Raw genomic sequence first — 19,420 nt, forward strand, 5'->3', positions numbered from 1 at the left:
ACTGTTTAGGCACATCAGGGGCTCTCCAAACGCGACATGGCGTCCGATCTCAATTCCAGCCAATTCTACATTGAAAAAGTAAAACGGCACTCCTTCTCTTCCAAGCTCTGCGGTGCGCCCTAACAGTGGTTTACCCCCACATATTGGTAATCAGCGTACTCAGGAGAAATTGCACAACAACTTTTGTGGTCTAATTTCTCCTGTTACCCTTGTGAAAATAAGAATTTGTGGGCGAAAAGATCATTTTTGTGTAAACAAAAGCGATTTTTTATTTTCACGGCTCTACGTTATAAACTTCTGTGAAGCACTTGGGGGTTCAAAGTGCTCACCACACATCTAGATAAGTTCCTTAAGGGGTCTAGTTTCCAAAATGGTGTCACTTGTGGGGAGTTTCCACTGTTTAGGCACATCAGGGGCTCTCTAAACGTGACATGGCGTCCGATCTCAATTCCAGCCAATTCTACATTGAAAAAGTAAAACGGCACTCCTTCTCTTCCAAGCTCTGCGGTGCGCCCTAACAGTGGTTTACCCCCACATATGGGGTATTTGCGTATTCAGGAGAAATTTCATAACAAAATTTATGGTTACATTTCTGTTTTTACACTTGTGAAAATAAAAAAAATGGTTCTGAATTAAGATGTTTGCAAAAAAAAGTTAAATGTTCATTTTTTCCTTCCACATTGTTTCAGTTCCTGTGAAGCACGTAAAGGGTTAATAAACTTCTTGAATGTGGTTTTGAGAACCTTGAGGGGTGTAGTTTTTAGAATGGTGTCACACTTCATTATTTTCTATCATATAGACCCCTCAAAATGACTTCAAATGTGATGTGGTCCCTAAAAAAAAATGGTGTTGTAAAAATGAGAAATTGCTGGTCAACTTTTAACCCTTATAACTCCCTAACAAAAAAAAATTTTGTTTCCAAAATTGTGCTGATGTAAAGTAGACATGTGGGAAATGTTATTTATTAACTATTTTTCGTGACATTTCTCTCTGATTTAAGGGCATAAAAATACAAAGTTTGAAAATTGCAAAATTTTAAAAATTTTCGCCATATTTCCGTTTTTTTCATAAATAATCGCAAGTAATATCGAAGAAATGTTACCACTAACATGAAGTACAATATGTCACGAAAAAACAGTCTCAGAATCAGCGGGATCCGTTGAAGTGTTCCAGAGTTATAACCTCATAAAGTGACAGTGGTCAGAATTGCAAAAATTGGCCTGGTCATTAAGTACCAAATTGGCTCTGTCACTAAGGGGTTAATGTTAGTCATGTACAGTGGTATGTAAATGTTTGGGCACTCCTGGTCAAAATTACTGTTAATGTGAACAGCTAAGCAAGTTGAAGGTGAAATTATCTCGAAAAGGCCTAAAGTTAAAGATGACATTTTCCTTCGTATTTCAGGCAAAATATAAATAAATATATATATATATATATATATATATTTGTATATACGCAAATATAAATATTATACATACATATACAGTGGGGCAAAAAAGTATTTAGTCAGTCAGCAATAGTGCAAGTTCCACCACTTAAAAAGATGAGAGGCGTCTGTAATTTACATCATAGGTAGACCTCAACTATGGGAGACAAACTGAGAAAAAAAAATCCAGAAAATCACATTGTCTGTTTTTTTTAATCATTTTATTTGCATATTATGGTGGAAAATAAGTATTTGGTCAGAAACAAACAATCAAGATTTCTGGCTCTCACAGACCTGTAACTTCTTCTTTAAGAGTCTCCTCTTTCCTCCACTCATTACCTGTAGTAATGGCACCTGTTTAAACTTGTTATCAGTATAAAAAGACACCTGTGCACACCCTCAAACAGTCTGACTCCAAACTCCACTATGGTGAAGACCAAAGAGCTGTCAAAGGACACCAGAAACAAAATTGTAGCCCTGCACCAGGCTGGGAAGACTGAATCTGCAATAGCCAACCAGCTTGGAGTGAAGAAATCAACAGTGGGAGCAATAATTAGAAAATGGAAGACATACAAGACCACTGATAATCTCCCTCGATCTGAGGCTTCACGCAAAATCCCACCCCGTGGGGTCAGAATGATCACAAGAACGGTGAGCAAAAATCCCAGAACCACGCGGGGGGACCTAGTGAATGAACTGCAGAGAGCTGGGACCAATGTAACAAGGCCTACCATAAGTAACACACTACGCCACCATGGACTCAGGTCCTGCAGTGCCAGACGTGTCCCACTGCTTAAGCCAGTACATGTCTGGGCCCGTCTGAAGTTTGCTAGAGAGCATTTGGATGATCCAGAGGAGTTTTGGGAGAATATCCTATGGTCTGATGAAACCAAACTGGAACTGTTTGGTAGAAACACAACTTGTCGTGTTTGGAGGAAAAAGAATACTGAGTTGCATCCATCAAACACCATACCTACTGTAAAGCATGGTGGTGGAAACATCATGCTTTGGGGCTGTTTCTCTGCAAAGGGGCCAGGACGACTGATCCGGGTACATGAAAGAATGAATGGGGCCATGTATCGTGAGATTTTGAGTGCAAACCTCCTTCCATCAGCAAGGGCATTGAAGATGAAACGTGGCTGGGTCTTTCAACATGACAATGATCCAAAGCACACCACCAGGGCAACGAAGGAGTGGCTTCGTAAGAAGCATTTCAAGGTCCTGGAGTGGCCTAGCCAGTCTCCAGATCTCAACCCTATAGAAAACCTTTGGAGGGAGTTGAAAGTCCGTGTTGCCAAGCGAAAAGCCAAAAACATCACTGCTCTAGAGGAGATCTGCATGGAGGAATGGGCCAACATACCAACAACAGTGTGTGGCAACCTTGTGAAGACTTACAGAAAACGTTTGACCTCTGTCATTGCCAACAAAGGATATATTACAAAGTATTGAGATGAAATTTTGTTTGTGACCAAATACTTATTTTCCACCATAATATGCAAATAAAATGATAAAAAACAGACAATGTGATTTTCTGGATTTTTTTTTCTCAGTTTGTCTCCCATAGTGGAGGTCTACCTATGATGTAAATTACAGACGCCTCTCATCTTTTTAAGTGGTGGAACTTGCACTATTGCTGACTGACTAAATACTTTTTTGCCCCACTGTATATATATATGTATATATATATATATGTATGTATAATATTTATATTTGTGTATATATATATATATATATATATATATATATATATATTTATTTATTTTCATCTTATACATTTTAAAAATTACAAAAAGGAAAATGAGTTGATGCAATATTTTGGGCACCCTGCATAGTTAGTACCTAGTATAACCCCCTTTTTGAAAGTATCACAGTTTGTAAACTCTTTTTGTAGCCAGCCAAGAGTCTTTCAATTTTTGTTTGAGGGATTTTCAGCCATTCTTCCTTTGAACATTCTTCCAGTTCTGAGACATTCTTGGGTCGGCTTGCATGCACTGCTATTCCGAGATCTAGCCATAGATTTCCAATGATGTACAGATCAGGGGACTGTGAGGGCCATTGTAAAACCTAGAGGTAGTCTATTGCGGATTTTGATGTGTGTTTATGATCATTATCCATTTGTAGAAGCCATCCTCTTTCCAACTTCAGCTTTTTTTTACAGATGGTGTTATGTTTGCATCAAGAATTTGTTGAAATTGCATTGAATCCATTCTTCCCTCTACCCATTAAATGTTCCCCGTGCCATTGACTGGAACACAACTCCAAAGCATGACTGATCCACCCCCATACTTAATGGTTGGCAAGATGTTGTTTTCCTGAAATTCTGTGCCCTTTTTTTCCACACATACCTTTGATCATTGTGGTCAAAGAGTTCTATTTAACCTCATTGATCCACAGGACTTGATCAAAGTTATCTGAGCACACGAATCTCCAAGGGTGTCCAAACTTTTGCAGCCGCCCATTTTTTTTGTTGTAATTTTTAAAATGTTAAAAATTACAAAATATATATATATATATTTTTTTTTTTTTCCCCCTAAACTACAAAGTAAATGTGTCATCTTCAACTTTAAGCCTTTTAGAGCGCATTTCATCTTAAACTTGCTTACCTGTTCACAATAACAATAATTTTGACAAGGTGTTCCCAAACTTTTACATGCTACTGTAGTTACCTTATGGATTTCCTGCCATTACTTTTTTCACTACGCTTCAGGTCCCCCAGTGTCCCTGTTTACCCTGGAGCAAGGAATGTCATACAAACACATCAACCGGTTGAACAGTAAGGAATTGGTTAGGTATGCAGGTTATAACCCTACTGCAATATACATATTAATTTTAGAGAATGTGTGCTCAGAAAATGTTTTATTGTTTCTGTGTTAAACATAATATTTTTAACAATTTTTTTATGTCCATGCCACTATCTACATTAGGAAAAATCCTGATATCTTATCGTTTTCATTGAGGAGGCTCACATTAATCTGACAATTCCTGTTCTGTAGAGATCACTTCGCAGTGGTCATTTTATTATCATTACAGACAGGATTCCCATGAAAGATAACACATATCTGTATATAGATAACACAGGATTCACCATTTACAGTAAGTGATGACAGCTCACCTCTTCCATCTCTGTGCACAGATCACAGGGCATGCCTAGAAAACTCTCCCATGGAAGTCAATGAACATTTCCTGCCAATTGTTTCCTATGGTCCATGTGGCTTCTGTAAGACTTGTAGATTTTTTGGGTGGATTTGTCAGCAGCATAAAACTACGACACATGCACATCCACCCTTGCTTTAATCAGCAGTGTGAACAATGGGGGTGACAACACAGCAGTCAACAGGAAAAAACATCTTTTTTTGGGCTTCAATTACATATGCACACCATAATAAGAATATTCTAAGTCACACAAGAAGGTGAACTTATTCATTTACATGTAGTAAAATGAGAGTGCAACAATCGAACAGGTAAACCAGGATCCAACAAAGGAACCAAAACTGTACGATTTAGTTGTTTTGCTTTATCCTGAAATGCAAAGCTTTAGACATTTCCTTGCTTTAAGTGCCATTCCCTGGCAACACACTGAAGGGTGCAGAGAGAAGATTTCGGAGTCTCTGCTCTGCACATTGTGCGGTCAGACGAGCCTCGGAGTCGGGGTCCCAGCAATCTTCTAATGTTTCCCACAATGTCTCGAAGAGCTGAATAAAATGGACAATATGCTGTAATCAGATGTGCAGTTCGATGTGACATGTATCTGTTATGGATTTTGCATAATTTACAATACACTCCCTGACAGAAGTTATGTCACTTATCCATGTATGTAAATAAAAGCTTATAACCTGATGGTAAATTCATCCATTGGTTGTATAAATTATTCTTTTGAAAGCTGAAACCCTCCGAAATGTGGTTTAGGTTAAGAAAATAAATTGGCATCAATGCAGAAATATTGATCAGTTAATGGACACAGAATGGTCTGATTTTGGCAAGACAAAAATGTTGTTGCCTGGTCATATAATGCATTCAATCCTAGTTTACATCCTCACCTGTGCTCAGTAAATGATCGGTTAATTAGTGTGTGTGTATAAAAAGAACCCCAGCATCCCAGACCTTCACTTCAACAGTAACTTGAGCTCTGACAACATGTCAAAAATCCACCCTGCAACCAAAGCCTGGATTATCAAGAGGCTGAAGACCAGATCCACTGCAAAGGTGGCTGGCACCATTAATGTGTCTCAGCGTCAAGTACAAAGAATTAAAAAAAGATTTGAAGATACTGAACATGTGTTTGACAAGCCCAGGTCCGGCATACCCCGCAAGACAACTGCTCAGGAGGAACGTTTGTTGGTTAGAAAATCCAAAGCAAGCCTCTCTTCCACTGCAGCAGAGCTCCAACAGGCCTGGTCACCTCAAGTCCCTGTGTCAACTAGAACAGTTTGTAGGATTCTGTCTCGAAAGGGCCTCCATGGTCAAATCAGTGCCAAGAAGCCAGCACTAAACAAAGCAAATAAAAAAAAAACGTGTGGCATTTGCAAAGTCCCACAGCCTGCTAAACAGATGAACGCTGTAAAAGTGGCAGAAGGTGGATTTCTCTGATGAATCTTCAGTAGAATTACACCACAGCCGCCGCAAATACTGCATGAGACCTACTGGAGCCCGTATGGATCCAAAATACACCCAGAAAACAGTTAAATTTGGTGGTGGAAAGATTATGGTCTGAAGTTACATTCAGTATGGGGGTGTGTGAAACATTTGCAAGGTGGAAGGCAATATCAATAGCCTAAAATATCAAGAAGTATTAGCTACCTCTTATATTCCAAATCATCCAAAGGGGTCAAATTCTGCAGCAGGATGGTGCTCCATCTCATACATCCATCTCTACAACAAAGTTCCTCCAGTCAAAAAAAGATCAAGGTGCTCAAGGACTGGCCAGCCCAGTCACCAGACATGAACATCATTGAGCATATTTGGGGTAGGATGAAAGAGGAAGCTTGGAAGACAAAACCAAAGAACCTAGATGAACTCTGGGAGGCATGTAAGACTCTATTCTTTGCTATTCCTGATAACTTCATTAATAAATTGTATAAATCATTGTTGAACCGCATGGATGCAGTCCTTCAAGCTCATGGAAGTTACACAAAATATTAAATATAACTCTAATAGCACCACAACTTTATTCACCAATGTTATGCAACATATATTTGTATTTTAAGTTAATTATTTGTTTGAATATTTCTATGGGCGACAAAACTTTTGTCTTGCCAAAATCTGACCATTCTGTGTCCATTAACTGATCAATATTTCTGCATTGCTGCCAATTTATTTTCTTAACCTAAACCACATTTCGGAGGGTTTCAGCTGTCAAAAGAATAATTTATACAACCAATGGATGAATTTAACGTCAGGTTATAAGCTTTTGTTTACATAACATGGATAAGCGACATAACTTCTGTCACGGAGTGTACATTATGACAAATATTACATTATGTTCCTTTTGATGAATGAACTGTTTAAAAAGGTTTTGACATGGTAGATGGGGTACTTGGTCTCTCTCCTCTATTACTAAGCAGCAGAAGTACTGAGATGAGACGAACTCTCCTCAAAGACCTAATTCAAACTTGATAGAAAGTCTATGGACTTTTTCAGTTTCGGCACACAGCTGAGTGATTTTGTCTTTTAGTTTGTGTGATCTCTGGGGATCTCAACACTTCATCAATGAAAACCTATAACTTGTCTTTATGACATAAGGTGAAAAAAGGTTTCTTCTTTATTCCAATATCTATCAATCTATCAATACAATGAACAAGGACTGGTTGCCCTTGTAATGGGTCTTTGTCAAGCATATGCCTTATCTTAAAGGGATATTCCCATCGCCAAGATCCTATCTTAATATGTAGTAGATGTAATAATGATAATATTAGCAATTACCTCAAATTAGAAATGTAGTATTTTCTTTTGATTTGCTGTGTCGATAACCCCATGTGCAGGGCATTGCAGGAGTTTAGGGATCCATGGCTACCTGTTGTGAATTCTGTTGTCAAGCTCCCTCCTGTGGTCATGAATGGTACTTCGGCTGGTTCTGTCCATGGGCTTCCTCTGGTGGTTGTGAGTGGAGCTGCTGCTTCTGAGTTTCCTTCCACAGGTGACGAGGTTAATTCGTTAGCTGGCTGCTCTATTTAACTCCACTTAGATCATTGCTCCATGCCACCTGTCAATGTTCCAGTATTGGTCTTGTTCTCTCCTGGATCGTTCCTGTGACCTGTCTTCCCAGCAGAAGCTAAGTTCCTGCTTGCTTTTCTCTGGTTTGCTATTTTTCTGTCCAGCTTGCTATTTTGATTTTGTCTTGCTTGCTGGAAGCTCTGGGACGCAGAGGGAGCGCCTCCGCACCGTGAGTCGGTGCGGAGGGTCTTTTTGCCCCCTCTGCGTGGTCTTTTTGTAGTTTTTTGTGCTGACCGCAAAGTTACCTTTCCTATCCTCTGTCTGTTCAGTAAGTCGGGCCTCACTTTGCTAAATCTATTTCATCTCTGTGTTTGTAATTTTCATCTTTACTCACAGTCATTATATGTGGGGGGGCTGCCTTTTCCTTTGGGGAATTTCTCTGAGGCAAGGTAGGTTTTATTTTTCTATCTCTAGGGCTAGCTAGTTCCTTAGGCTGTGACGAGTTGCATAGGGAGCGTTAGGAGCAATCCACGGCTATTTCTAGTGTGTGTGATAGGATTAGGGATTGCGGTCAGCAGAGTTCCCACGTCTCAGAGCTCGTCCTATATTATTAGTAGCTATCAGGTCATTCCGTGTGCTCTTAACCACCAGGTCCATTATTGTCCTTACCACCAGGTCATAACAGCTACCACCACTAAAAGCTAACGGTCACTATATCAGTGGTTGCAACCATGGATACCTAAGCTACTGCAATGCTCTGCACACAGGAAAACAACATAGCTAAGCAGAAGAACTAATTGGAGATATTTGCTAATATTATTATTATTACACCTACTACATATTGGGATAGGGTTTTGGAGTTGGGAATACCTTTTTAACAAATTCATATAATGGGGTAAAAATGTTATATGGTTATTGTGTTAATGGAATTTGAAGCACATTCTTTTATTGTATCTTGTATTGAATTGCTGTTACTTCACTTTTTTTCTAGACTTATGTCTGGTGGATTCCTTGCTTATTTGCTCCGCTCCATCGGCCTCAAGGACACCGTTCTCTCCTGGTTCTCCTCCTATCTCTCTGACCGATCCTTCACTGTATCTTTTGCTGGTTCCTCCTCCTCTCACCTTCCCCTTACTGTTGGGGTTCCTCAAGGATCAGTCCTAGGCCCCCTCCTCTTCTCTTTGTATACTGCCCCTATTGGACAAACAATCAGTAGATTTGGTTTCCAGTACCATCTCTATGCTGACGACACCCAATTATACACCTCTTCTTCTGTTGTCACGCCGACCTTTTTAGAAAACACCAGTGATTGTCTTACCGCTGTCTCTAACATCATGTCCTCCCTCTATCTGAAACAAAACCTGTCAAAAACTGAACTCCTCGTGTTCTCTCCCTCTACTAACCTACCTTTGCCTGACATTGCCATCTCCGTGTGCGGTTCCACCATTACTCCAAAGCAACATGCCCGCTGCCTTGGGGTCATCCTTGATTCTGACCTTTCATTCACCCCCCACATCCGATCACTGGCTCGCTCTTCTTACCTGCATCTCAAAAACATTTCTAGAATTCGCCCTTTTCTTACTTTCAATTCTGCAAAAACTCTTACTGTTTCACTTATTCATTCTCGTCTGGACTATTGTAACTCTCTACTAATCGGCCTCCCTCTTACCAAACTTTCCCCGCTCCAATCTGTCCTGAATGCTGCTGCCAGGATCATATTCCTCACCAACCGTTACACCGATGCCTCTACCTTGTGCCAGTCATTACACTGGCTACCCATCCACTCCAGAATCCAGTACAAAACTACTACCCTCATCCACAAAGCACTCCATGGCTCAGCACCACCGTACATCTCCTCTCTGGTCTCAGTCTACCACCCTACCCATGCCCTCCGCTCCGCTAATGACCTCAGGTTAGCATCCTCAATAATCAGAACCTCCCACTCCCGTCTCCAAGACTTTACACGTGCTGCGCCGATTCTTTGGAATGCACTACCTAGGTTAATACGATTAATCCCCAATCCCCACAGTTTTAAGCGTGCTCTAAAAAGTCATTTGTTCAGACTGGCCTACCGCCTCAATGCATTAACCTAACGATCCCTGTGTGGCCTATTTAATAAAAAAAAAAAAACAATCAGGTTCCTCGCATCATGTTCTCATTCACTTTATGCAGTTAATAGCCCTCTGTGTCTGTACTGCTACATACTTATGCAATTAACTGGTTCATGCAGCTTTACATGAACACCTGAGCCTTACACTATGGCCGGTCCGAATAACTAAAGCAATTGTTACCATCCACCTCTCGTGTCTCCCCTTTTCCTCATAGTTTGTAAGCTTGCGAGCAGGGCCCTCATTCCTCCTGGTATCTGTTTTGAACTGTATTTCTGTTATGCTGTAATGTCTATTGTCTGTACAAGTCCCCTCTATAATTTGTAAAGCGCTGCAGAATATGTTGGCGCTATATAAATAAAAATTATAATTATTATTATTATTTGACATTGCAGTCCTCCCGAATGCTGTTATAGCGAGCAGAACATAAACAATAACTAAATTGCTAGTGATACGGTGCTTTTTTATTTATTTTTGTCTTCTTTTCTTTATGACAGGTCAAAGGTCTTCTGAAAGTGCAGGTATACACCTTACCTTCTATTACCGTATAATAACACATAGGATTTATAAATACCGGTACATAGTACGCAGATAAAGCTGTAAAGTCGCCTTATAAAAGGAACGTTTCAGTATAAACCGTATTTCTGTTTTGCAGTTTTCTGCTTCTCAGCAGTCTGAACAATGCATGTTTTCATGTGAGTTGCCATGGCCGCATCCAGTGCCATACAAGAGATATATATATATATATATATATATATATATATAGCATGTGTATATGCATGTATTATAATTGTGTTTCTTCAGCAGAGATTTTACCTGTAGATTCTTTCTCCAGTTTCTCGGTATTGGCCGCTGCTTGTTCTCTACCACCAAAGATTGTAAGTCATTTAGGGTGGGGTTTGGACCCAATTCATCCGTATAGGCCACACGAAATTCTGGACATTGGTGATCTGATGAAGGGAGTCAGTTATCCACCATAGGAGTAATGCAAAACAAAAAACCTGTGTCCAGAACTCAAGACAGATTGTAGAAAGTCCTTAGGAGCAGTCATATTTGTGGGTAATATCAAAAGGATGGTCCTGTACCTACCCCACCACCGATCAGATGTTTGCAGCTCCAGTGGCGGTCGGATGTGAGCTGTGTACAGAACCTGAACATCCAGGCTCAGTACACGGTGTAGTGGACGTTCTGGGATATTGCAGCTCCTATCACTTCAATAGGAGCTGATCTACAGTAGCTTTTAATGGCTATTACACAGTGAATGGAGCGGACCACCTCAATCTTAAATTGATGACCAATGTTAATCTCCTATGTTAGGATCTGCTACACGTGTGTATACAGTGCATGTTTGTGTTATATACATATATCCCCTTGTCTTCCATTATAGAAAAACCTACACGACTAACAGTAAGTACAAGATACTAGTAACAAGCATTGTGGTCTGTGAAAAAAAAAGTATGACAATGTATAATACACAGGAGAAAGCCAAAAGAACTCTCTCTTTGTGTTGATGGGGTCCATATAAGTCAAGGGATATGCATGCATAGTTCCTTACCTATGTGTCATTCTTGCTCAGCACCTCACTTAAAATTTCGGAAAAATCCTGCTGAAATTATAATTGTTGGACACCTAGCAGGTTACCATACACCTGCCCTACTGATTACAATAGGTCACATGCACGATTTCTACGAGTGTACATGCTCCCTGCCCAGTGTCCGACAGTCTCTATGTCTTAGCGCAGATGTGAGTGGGACTGGACAATCCCTTTAATGTTGAAATCTGTGAGATCTTTTGGAACACCTGGAGTTGACCCACAGATCCATGACAACGAACCTCCCAAGGGTGAGCTGACCAGGTAGACCACCCCCTATACAGGGAGGGTTAGGGGCAGACCCAAGGGAGACTATTGCCGCAGAAGCTGGAACCAAACCAGACAGGTAGTAGGAGGTACAAAATAGAGAAGCTGGGCGTAGGATGGACAGAGCGGGGTAAGATGAAGTACAGTTTGGTAAGAGCTGAGTACAGGCGAGACCAAAGGAGCACTGGGAAGGGGAAGACACAAAGGAAGCAGGACAGGACAGAGACACCAGACTAACAGAGTACGGAGCGGACATTGGGAAGGCTGGACTCGACGAGGAGACAAGGAAGCCTGGGACAGAGCAGAGACTCAGGACAGGCAGAGCAAAGACAAAGGTGGACCTGAGTCACAGAAGCACAAATGACAGACAGGCAAGGAGCAGAGGGAGGAATCGCCTTAGGCTTGGTTCACATTGCGTCAAGGCAGTCCGTTAGACGGACTACGTTACACCGCGGCATAAACACGGTGTAACGTAGTCCGTTACGGCCGCCATTGACTGCAATGTCGGACGCATCGCTAGCGCACGCCCACAATGGTCGTGCGCTAGGGATGTGCTGTCATTGAGTGACGGACCCAGAGACGTGGGCTGCAGCATTTCCGGGTCTGTCACTGCTAACGCAATAGAGCTAGCAGCTGCTCTGTCTGCGCTAGCGCCATTGAGCGCCGGCATTTGCGCTAGCAGCAGTATGTGCTGAACGGGCTGCTGCTAGCGCAGTGTGAACCCAGCCTTAAATACATGGAGTGCAGAAGGACTTCCGGGTCACGGTCCTCCAGTATCACAGACAGGAGATACAGAGCATCTGTAAATCAGAAAGAGGAAGTGCTGGAGTGGGCGGTGCGCACGTGCACCCGACGAGAACCGGGGAGCGGAGAAGAATGAAGGAGAGGATGCGCACCTGCAGGAGGAGCGCGCCACAGCGGGTAAGTATGAGTGGGGGGAGCGGCGGTGGTCCCGGCAGCAGGCACGGCCGCAAAAGGAGTGGCCGTGACAAAATCACACATTCAGCATTTGCTCCAGTTTTTTCAGCCAAAGCCAGAAATGAATCCAATAGTAAAAGAAAGTATGTGTTCAAATTTTTTTTGTATTAAAAAATGTTCAATGATGAACTCTATGGCCAGCACAAAAAGAATACTTACCGTGTACAATTTTAGTTTTAGTGAGTAAAATGAAATGACTGTTACCTGCATACAAATCATTACAGCGGCTGAATATTTCCCACATCAGGAGGCCTAGCGAATATATATCAGCCTGAGTTAAAGCTTTTTTCCAGGACTTAAGGTTCAAGGAGCCATCCAACATCTCTGGGGACATGTAGCGTAATGTTCCTGTCTGTCAATGAAAGAAAACCAGCAACGCTGTATAGTTACCAAATTTACTAAAGATCAAGATATTGACAGCATGTGACCGTTAATAAAATACTTCCACTAATATAGTGCTACTACACATAGAGGAACACCGACCAAACTTGCTGGTTTCAGTGGCACCAGACAACCATCAAAAATGTATGGGGGTGTCCTGACTTCCCCCAATAGCAGATAATGGTGGGTCAAGTATGGGCTGTTGGAATTCTACATTTCCAATCCCATTTCTCTGCCTGTGAAGGGGACTGGCAGTAGTTTATTTCCCTCCCCATTTAGAATCATACTTGATTGGCCACTCAAAGGTGCTTATGTATAGGGGGAGGGAAATACCTGTTAGACGAATTATGTCAACTCATATGTACAATGCTCTGTACTCTTTGGTCACAGCAGTAGAGAGCGAGCTTTTGGGGATTAACTCCCACATGACCAGTCCAGAGATATAACAGCTGAATATAAACTCAGAACTGGATCATGACGCTTACTACTGTCATCCGATCAGAATGTCTTCTGATCTAATAAAGGTATCGTACATCAAAACTTACCTTTTTTTTTTTATTGGAGACCAGCTTTGTAACGATATATACATTTTTTATTGTTTTTTTATTTATTGTATTGTGTTTGTTTATTTATTTAATAAAGGGAAATTAATTGTAATATCGGTGAGCCGAGAATTTCTTTACAAGGTGACAGCGCCACACTTGGGAATTCTTCAAGTCTACTGGCTCAAAGTCCACTGTAAGCAATCCAAGGTTTCCAGGCATAACAGTGACTTGACACCCCCCAGGGAGAGTCACCACAGCTGATAAAGAGAGCACCCCCCTCTGCCTCACTTTGAAGCTGGCTGAGCTATTTAAGTCCTCTGCAGCCTGTGGGCCAGTGTCATCTATAGTTCATGCTACACGGTTTGAGCACCTGACCTGGATCCCTGTACTGGTGTCCCTCTTTGCCTCTGACTGCCTGCACCCGTTTATGACTTGTTCCGACCTTTGGCCTGTACCCTGACTCCGTCTTACGTCTCACGTTTTGGTTACCACGTTCCCGGTAGGCTCTGACGTCTTGCTTGTCCCCAACTATTCTCTGCTCGTCCCTTCTGTACCACGCTGCTATCTCCGTGTATGACCTTGGCTTGTCTCACGTCTCTTTCTTTACCTGTGACACCTGTGTTGTTGTTCAGTGTTGCTGCGCTGTGTGTACAACCTCCTTTCCTTAACCAGCACCCCCTGGTGGAGGTTGCTCTATACTGCATTGCAGCAGCACATTACAGTAAGTAGGAGGAAGGAACTGCACACCAAGTGGCACGTAGAGATGCTTTATTAGAATTAATTATATCTCATATCCACTGACCACACCACCATAGGTACAGAAATAAGTGGTGAAATGTTTCAGGTATGACACCCTTCATCGGGCGTGTAAGCAAGAGTCACTGCACATAAGTTAACGAGATGCAGGGTACTGAGTGGGCTTCCTCAAAATGCAAACCAAGACACAATCTTATAACCTACTGGTGGTCTGTGTAACGTCTGTATTGAATGTGGTGTGATCATTGGATATGAGATACTTATAATAATTCCTATTAAAAGCATCTACATGGGCCTTACGATGTGCAGTTCCTTCTTCCTATCTGCTCTAGTCTTACAGGTACTCAGTGGTTGGCTCCATACTGAAACTAGCACCCTTTAAAATGTACAGTATTTCCTAATTGTGTGCCCCCTACCCTACTGATTATGTTCTAATCTGATGACTGTGTTCTGATCTGGCAAAGTAGTTTTTCGCCATCATCTTTTTATTGGAGACAAGCTTTGTAACTTCCATATCCATTTTATTTATTCATTAAAAGGAGATTAAAGGGGTGATTTAAAACCAAATTTGAATTTCATCCTAAATGTATATCAATTTAATCTAATCATTAAATCTTTTCTAATATACTTCAATGAAAAAACTCCTATCGATCCCTCTATATTCTCTATTCCAACTTTTTTTTAAAGTTCTGTTCAGGCAGATGTTTCATTTGAGATTCCCAGTGCATGCCAGGATACTCAGTCAAGACGTCATCAGGAGTGCAGGGCTACGGTCACTGCCGCAACTGCTTTACCCACCCTGAAACTAAACGTCATCAGTGACATCTGTTTCATGGACTGTGCTCCTCCCTGCTCCACTGAGCATGTGTTGATTGTTAATTCCGATGCATGTTCAGTACGGGCTCCGTGCTCACTGTACTATATTCCTTTGAATGCACAGTGACAGTGTACTACCTTGTTAAGTCTCATGAGAAGGGACAAACTGGTAACAGAGCGCAGTGTCAGTGTGCATTGAAAAGGAAAGTATGTAGCAAACAGGGAGAGCAGAGAACAGACTAGTCCATGAAACACATGTCACCGCCCTGAAACAGGACATCATCAATGTTGTCTCTTTTGAGGGCTAGTCTTTGTCCTCCCTGTTTGCCATGTTCTCTCCTATTCAATGTGCACTGACAGTGTGTTTTCTTGCCAACTTGTCACTTCTCATTAGAGCTGGAGAGGGAGTGCACTGTCACTGCATTGTAAGCATTCATATTGAGCATGCATCGGAATTAACTATGCTGAGTAGAGTAAGGACTAGCCCTGTCATGTCACTTCTTTTCAGGGTGGGTAAAGCAGATGCAGCAGTGACCGCAGCCCCAACCCCTAATACTGTCCTGTTTGAGTATCTAGATACACTTTTAGGATGAAATTTAGGAAGGTTAGGAATCTATAGGAGCATATAGGGCAAATACAGTTGTGTGAATAAGTGTTTGCCCCTTTCCTGATTTCCTATTCTTTTGCATGTTTGTCACACTTACATGTTTCAGATCACCAAACAAATTTAAATATTACACAAAGATAACACAAGTAAACACAAAATGCAGTTTTTAACACATTGAACACTGACATCATTATTGCCCCCCCCCCCCAATCAGCGACTATCTGCTGAAGACATTACTGAGAAAGTGAAAAGGGAAAGTCCCTACAACGCTAATATTGTTCATATAATACTGTATAATTTTGATTAATTGGGGTACATATATATCAGTAGGCAGCGCTGAAAGAATAAACTCAGCTACTAATATATAAGTGGGCAGCTGACTATTTGTTAAATAAAGGTCTTTATTATTAAAAGAAAAAGAAATCCAAACCTTCAGTGTCCTGTGTGAAAAAATGATTGTCCCCCTAAACCTAATAACTGGTTGGGCCACCCTTAGCAGCAACAAATACAATCAAGCGTTTGCGATAACTGGCAATGAGTCTTTTACAGTGCCCTGGAGGAATTTTTGCCCATTCATCTTTGCAGAATTGTTGTAATTCAGCCACATTGGAGGGTTTCTGAGCATGAACTGCCTTTTTAAGGTCATGCCACAGCATTTCAATCAGATTAAGGTCATGACTTTGACTAGGCCACTCCAGAGTCTTAATTTTGTTTTTCTTAAGCCATTCAGAGGTGGATTTGCTGGAGTGTTTTGGATCATTGTCTGTTGTGAATTCTGTGGCCAAGCTCCCTCCTGTGGTCGTGAGTGGTACTGCGGCTGGTTCTGTCTATAAGCTTCCTTTGGTGGATGAGAGTGGTACTGCGGCTTCTGAGTTTCCTTCCTCAGGTGATGAGGTTAAGTCGTTAGGTGCTGCTCTATTTAACTCCACCTGGTGCTTTGATCCTGGCCTCCAGGCAATGTTCTAGTATTGGTCTTGCTTCCTCCTGGATCGTTCCTGTGGCCTCTCTATCCTGCATAAGCTAAGTTCTGCTTGTGTTATTTTTGTTTGCTATATTTTCTGTCCAGCTTGCTATATTGGTTTTTTCTTGCTTGCTGGAAGCTCTGAGACGCAGAGGGAGCACCTCCGTACCGTTAGTCGGTGCGGAGGGTCTTTTTGCCCCTCTGCGTGGTTGTTTGTAGGTTTTTGTGTTGACCGCAAAGCTATCTTTCCTATCCTCGGTCTATTCAGTAAGTCGGGCCTCACTTTGCTAAATCTATTTAATCTCTGTGTTTGTATTTCATCTTTACTCACAGTCATTATATGTGGGGGGCTGCCTTTTCCTTTGGGGAATTTCTCTGAGGCAAGGTAGGCTTATTTTTCTATCTTCAGGGCTAGTTAGTTTCTCAGGCTGTGCCGAGTTGCATAGGGAGCGTTAGGCGCAATCCACGGCTACCTCTAGTGTGGTGTGTTAGGATTAGGGATTGCGGTCAGCAGAGTTTCCACGTCTCAGAGCTTGTCCTATGTTTTTGGTAAATGTCAGGTCACCTTGTGTGCTCTGAACTTCAAGGTCCATTGTGGTTCTGAATTACCTGTTCATAACAATTGTCCTTCTGCATAACTCAAGTGCCAAGGAAATGATGAGGAATCCAGCTCAACGAGATAGTGAAAAAACCCTTTTCTTTATTCACTTGGAAAATGTGTTCAGTGGAGGATAAAAATATCAGCAATTACAGAGAACAAAAATGCGATATCAACTCGTTTCTGGTGACCAAGCACCCTTCAGCTTGAGGTCATGAACAGATGGACGGACATTCTTATTGAGGATTTTTTGGTAGAAAGCAGAATTCATGGTTCCGTTTACCACAGCAAGTCTTCCAGGTCCTGAAGCAGCAACACAGCCCCAGACCACTACACTACCACCACCATATTTTACTGTTGGTATGATGTTCCTATTCTGAAATGCTTTGTTACTTCAATGCCAGATGTAATGGGACATATACCTTCCAAAAAGTTCAACTTTTGTCTTGTCAGTCAACAGAGTATTCTCCCAAAAGTCTTGGGGATCATCAAGATGTTTGCTAGCAAAAGTGAGATGAGCCTTTATGTTCTTATTGCTCAGCAGTGGTTTTCGATTTGGAACTCTGCAATGCAGGCCATTTTTGCCCAGTCTCTTTTTTATGGTGGAGTCATGAACACAGACCTTAACTGAGGCAAGTGAGGCCTGCAGTTCTTTGGATGTTGTTGTGGGGTCTGTTGTGACCTCTTGGATGAGTTGTCTCTAGTCTCTTGGTATAGATCTCTATTACTTTGTTTCTTTTGTTGTTCCAGATTTTTTTTGGATCATGGCATGTCTACTTTTTGAGTATCTTTTGATCTTCTTCACTTTGTGGAGCAGGTCCTATTAAAGTGATTTCTTTATTGAGAACAAATGTGTCAGTAACCAGGCCTGCATGTGGCTAGGGAATTTGAACTCATCTTCCCCAAAAAAAACTGTTAATTTATGTTTTATGGTAGGGGGGTAATCATGTTTTCATACAGGGCCCAGTAGGTTTAGATTTCTTTTTCCCTTAATAATAAAAACCTCAATTTAAAAACTGCATTTTGAGCTTACCTTTGTCTAATATATAAAGTTGTTTGGTGATTTGAAACATTTAAGTGTGACAAACATACAAAAGAACAGGGACCAACACTTTTTCACACAACTGTATATAGGCTATAAAAAGTAATGTATGCAAATTTTCATGCAATCTAGAAGGGAAAAAATACTCACACATCACATTCTAAGTGTTCTTTTCACAGATCAGTAACACATATAACACTTTAATTTACATAGCCTTAATACTACTTTGGTACTCAGGTGTAAACAGATGAATAATTTCAGAGAAATGGTGGGAGAGATACAAAAGTATATTAGAATTATCTGTGGTTGTTGAAAAAGGGGAGGAGATGTTACGGTTAAAAAAATCATATGCTACTCATTAACCATCACACTCACTTCCAAAGCGTTCTTTATCAACCAGATCAAAAATACTTATTTTTACAAATGTGTTCTCTGCTACAAATCCATGTCTGTTCTTTCAATGCTGTCAATAACCTTTTAGTGATATCTAGTCCTTTCATTGGCACACTGAAACACATTTTGGAATTTGAATTTTCCAGGCAGCCATATATGCCATTTTTGGTTCATTGTCAAAACTACACATAGAGATTTTGACAATAATTAATCGATTACCAGGTTTTTAATAAATAGATTGCAGTGAAAGCATAGCTGGTATTCTATTTTGGGTCAACATGAGAAAATTAAAACTCTGCATAATGTGCTATGCCATTGGAGGCTTATAGAGAGATAGATTAACCCCTTCACCCCAAAGCCTGTTTTCACCATCCTGACCAGGCCAATTTTTACAATTCTGACCATTTACTTTATGAGGTCATAACTCTGGAACTCGTCAATGGATCCCACTGATTCTGAAACTGTTTTCTCGTGCCATATTGTACTTTATGACAGTGGGAAAATTTCTTTGATATGACTTGCGAAAAAAATTAAAATTTGGCGAAAATTTTGACAGTTTTGCAATTTTCAAACTTTTAATTTTTATGCTCTTAAATCAGAGAGTCATATCGCACAAAATAGTCAATAAATAACATTTCCCACATTTCTACTTCACATCTGCACAATTTTTGAAACACAGTTTTGTTAGGAAATTATAAAGGTTAAATTTGACCAGTGATTTCTCATTTTTACAACAAAATTTACAAAACCATTTTCTAGGGACCACCTCACATTTGAAGTGACTTTGAGGGGACCTTATGA

At 41.0% G+C, this 19,420-nt stretch overlaps 1 protein-coding gene across 1 annotated transcript in view; it reads right to left on the minus strand.

The window, feature by feature from the left end:
• Positions 1–4,335: 4,335 nt before the first annotated feature.
• AMHR2 (anti-Mullerian hormone receptor type 2) overlaps positions 4,336–19,420 on the minus strand; it is a 44,422-nt gene continuing 29,337 nt past the window's right edge. Inside the window, exons 8-10 of the mRNA XM_069759895.1 lie at positions 12,725–12,872; positions 10,501–10,634; positions 4,336–5,118 (exon numbers count right to left, since the gene is read on the minus strand). Of these exons, the coding sequence (XP_069615996.1) occupies positions 4,978–5,118; positions 10,501–10,634; positions 12,725–12,872 (423 nt within the window). The 3' untranslated portion in view covers positions 4,336–4,977. The remainder of the gene's footprint in view (positions 5,119–10,500; positions 10,635–12,724; positions 12,873–19,420) is intronic.

Source organism: Ranitomeya imitator, chromosome 3 (genome assembly GCF_032444005.1).
Source record: "Ranitomeya imitator isolate aRanImi1 chromosome 3, aRanImi1.pri, whole genome shotgun sequence".
Lineage (NCBI taxonomy): Eukaryota > Metazoa > Chordata > Amphibia > Anura > Dendrobatidae > Ranitomeya > Ranitomeya imitator.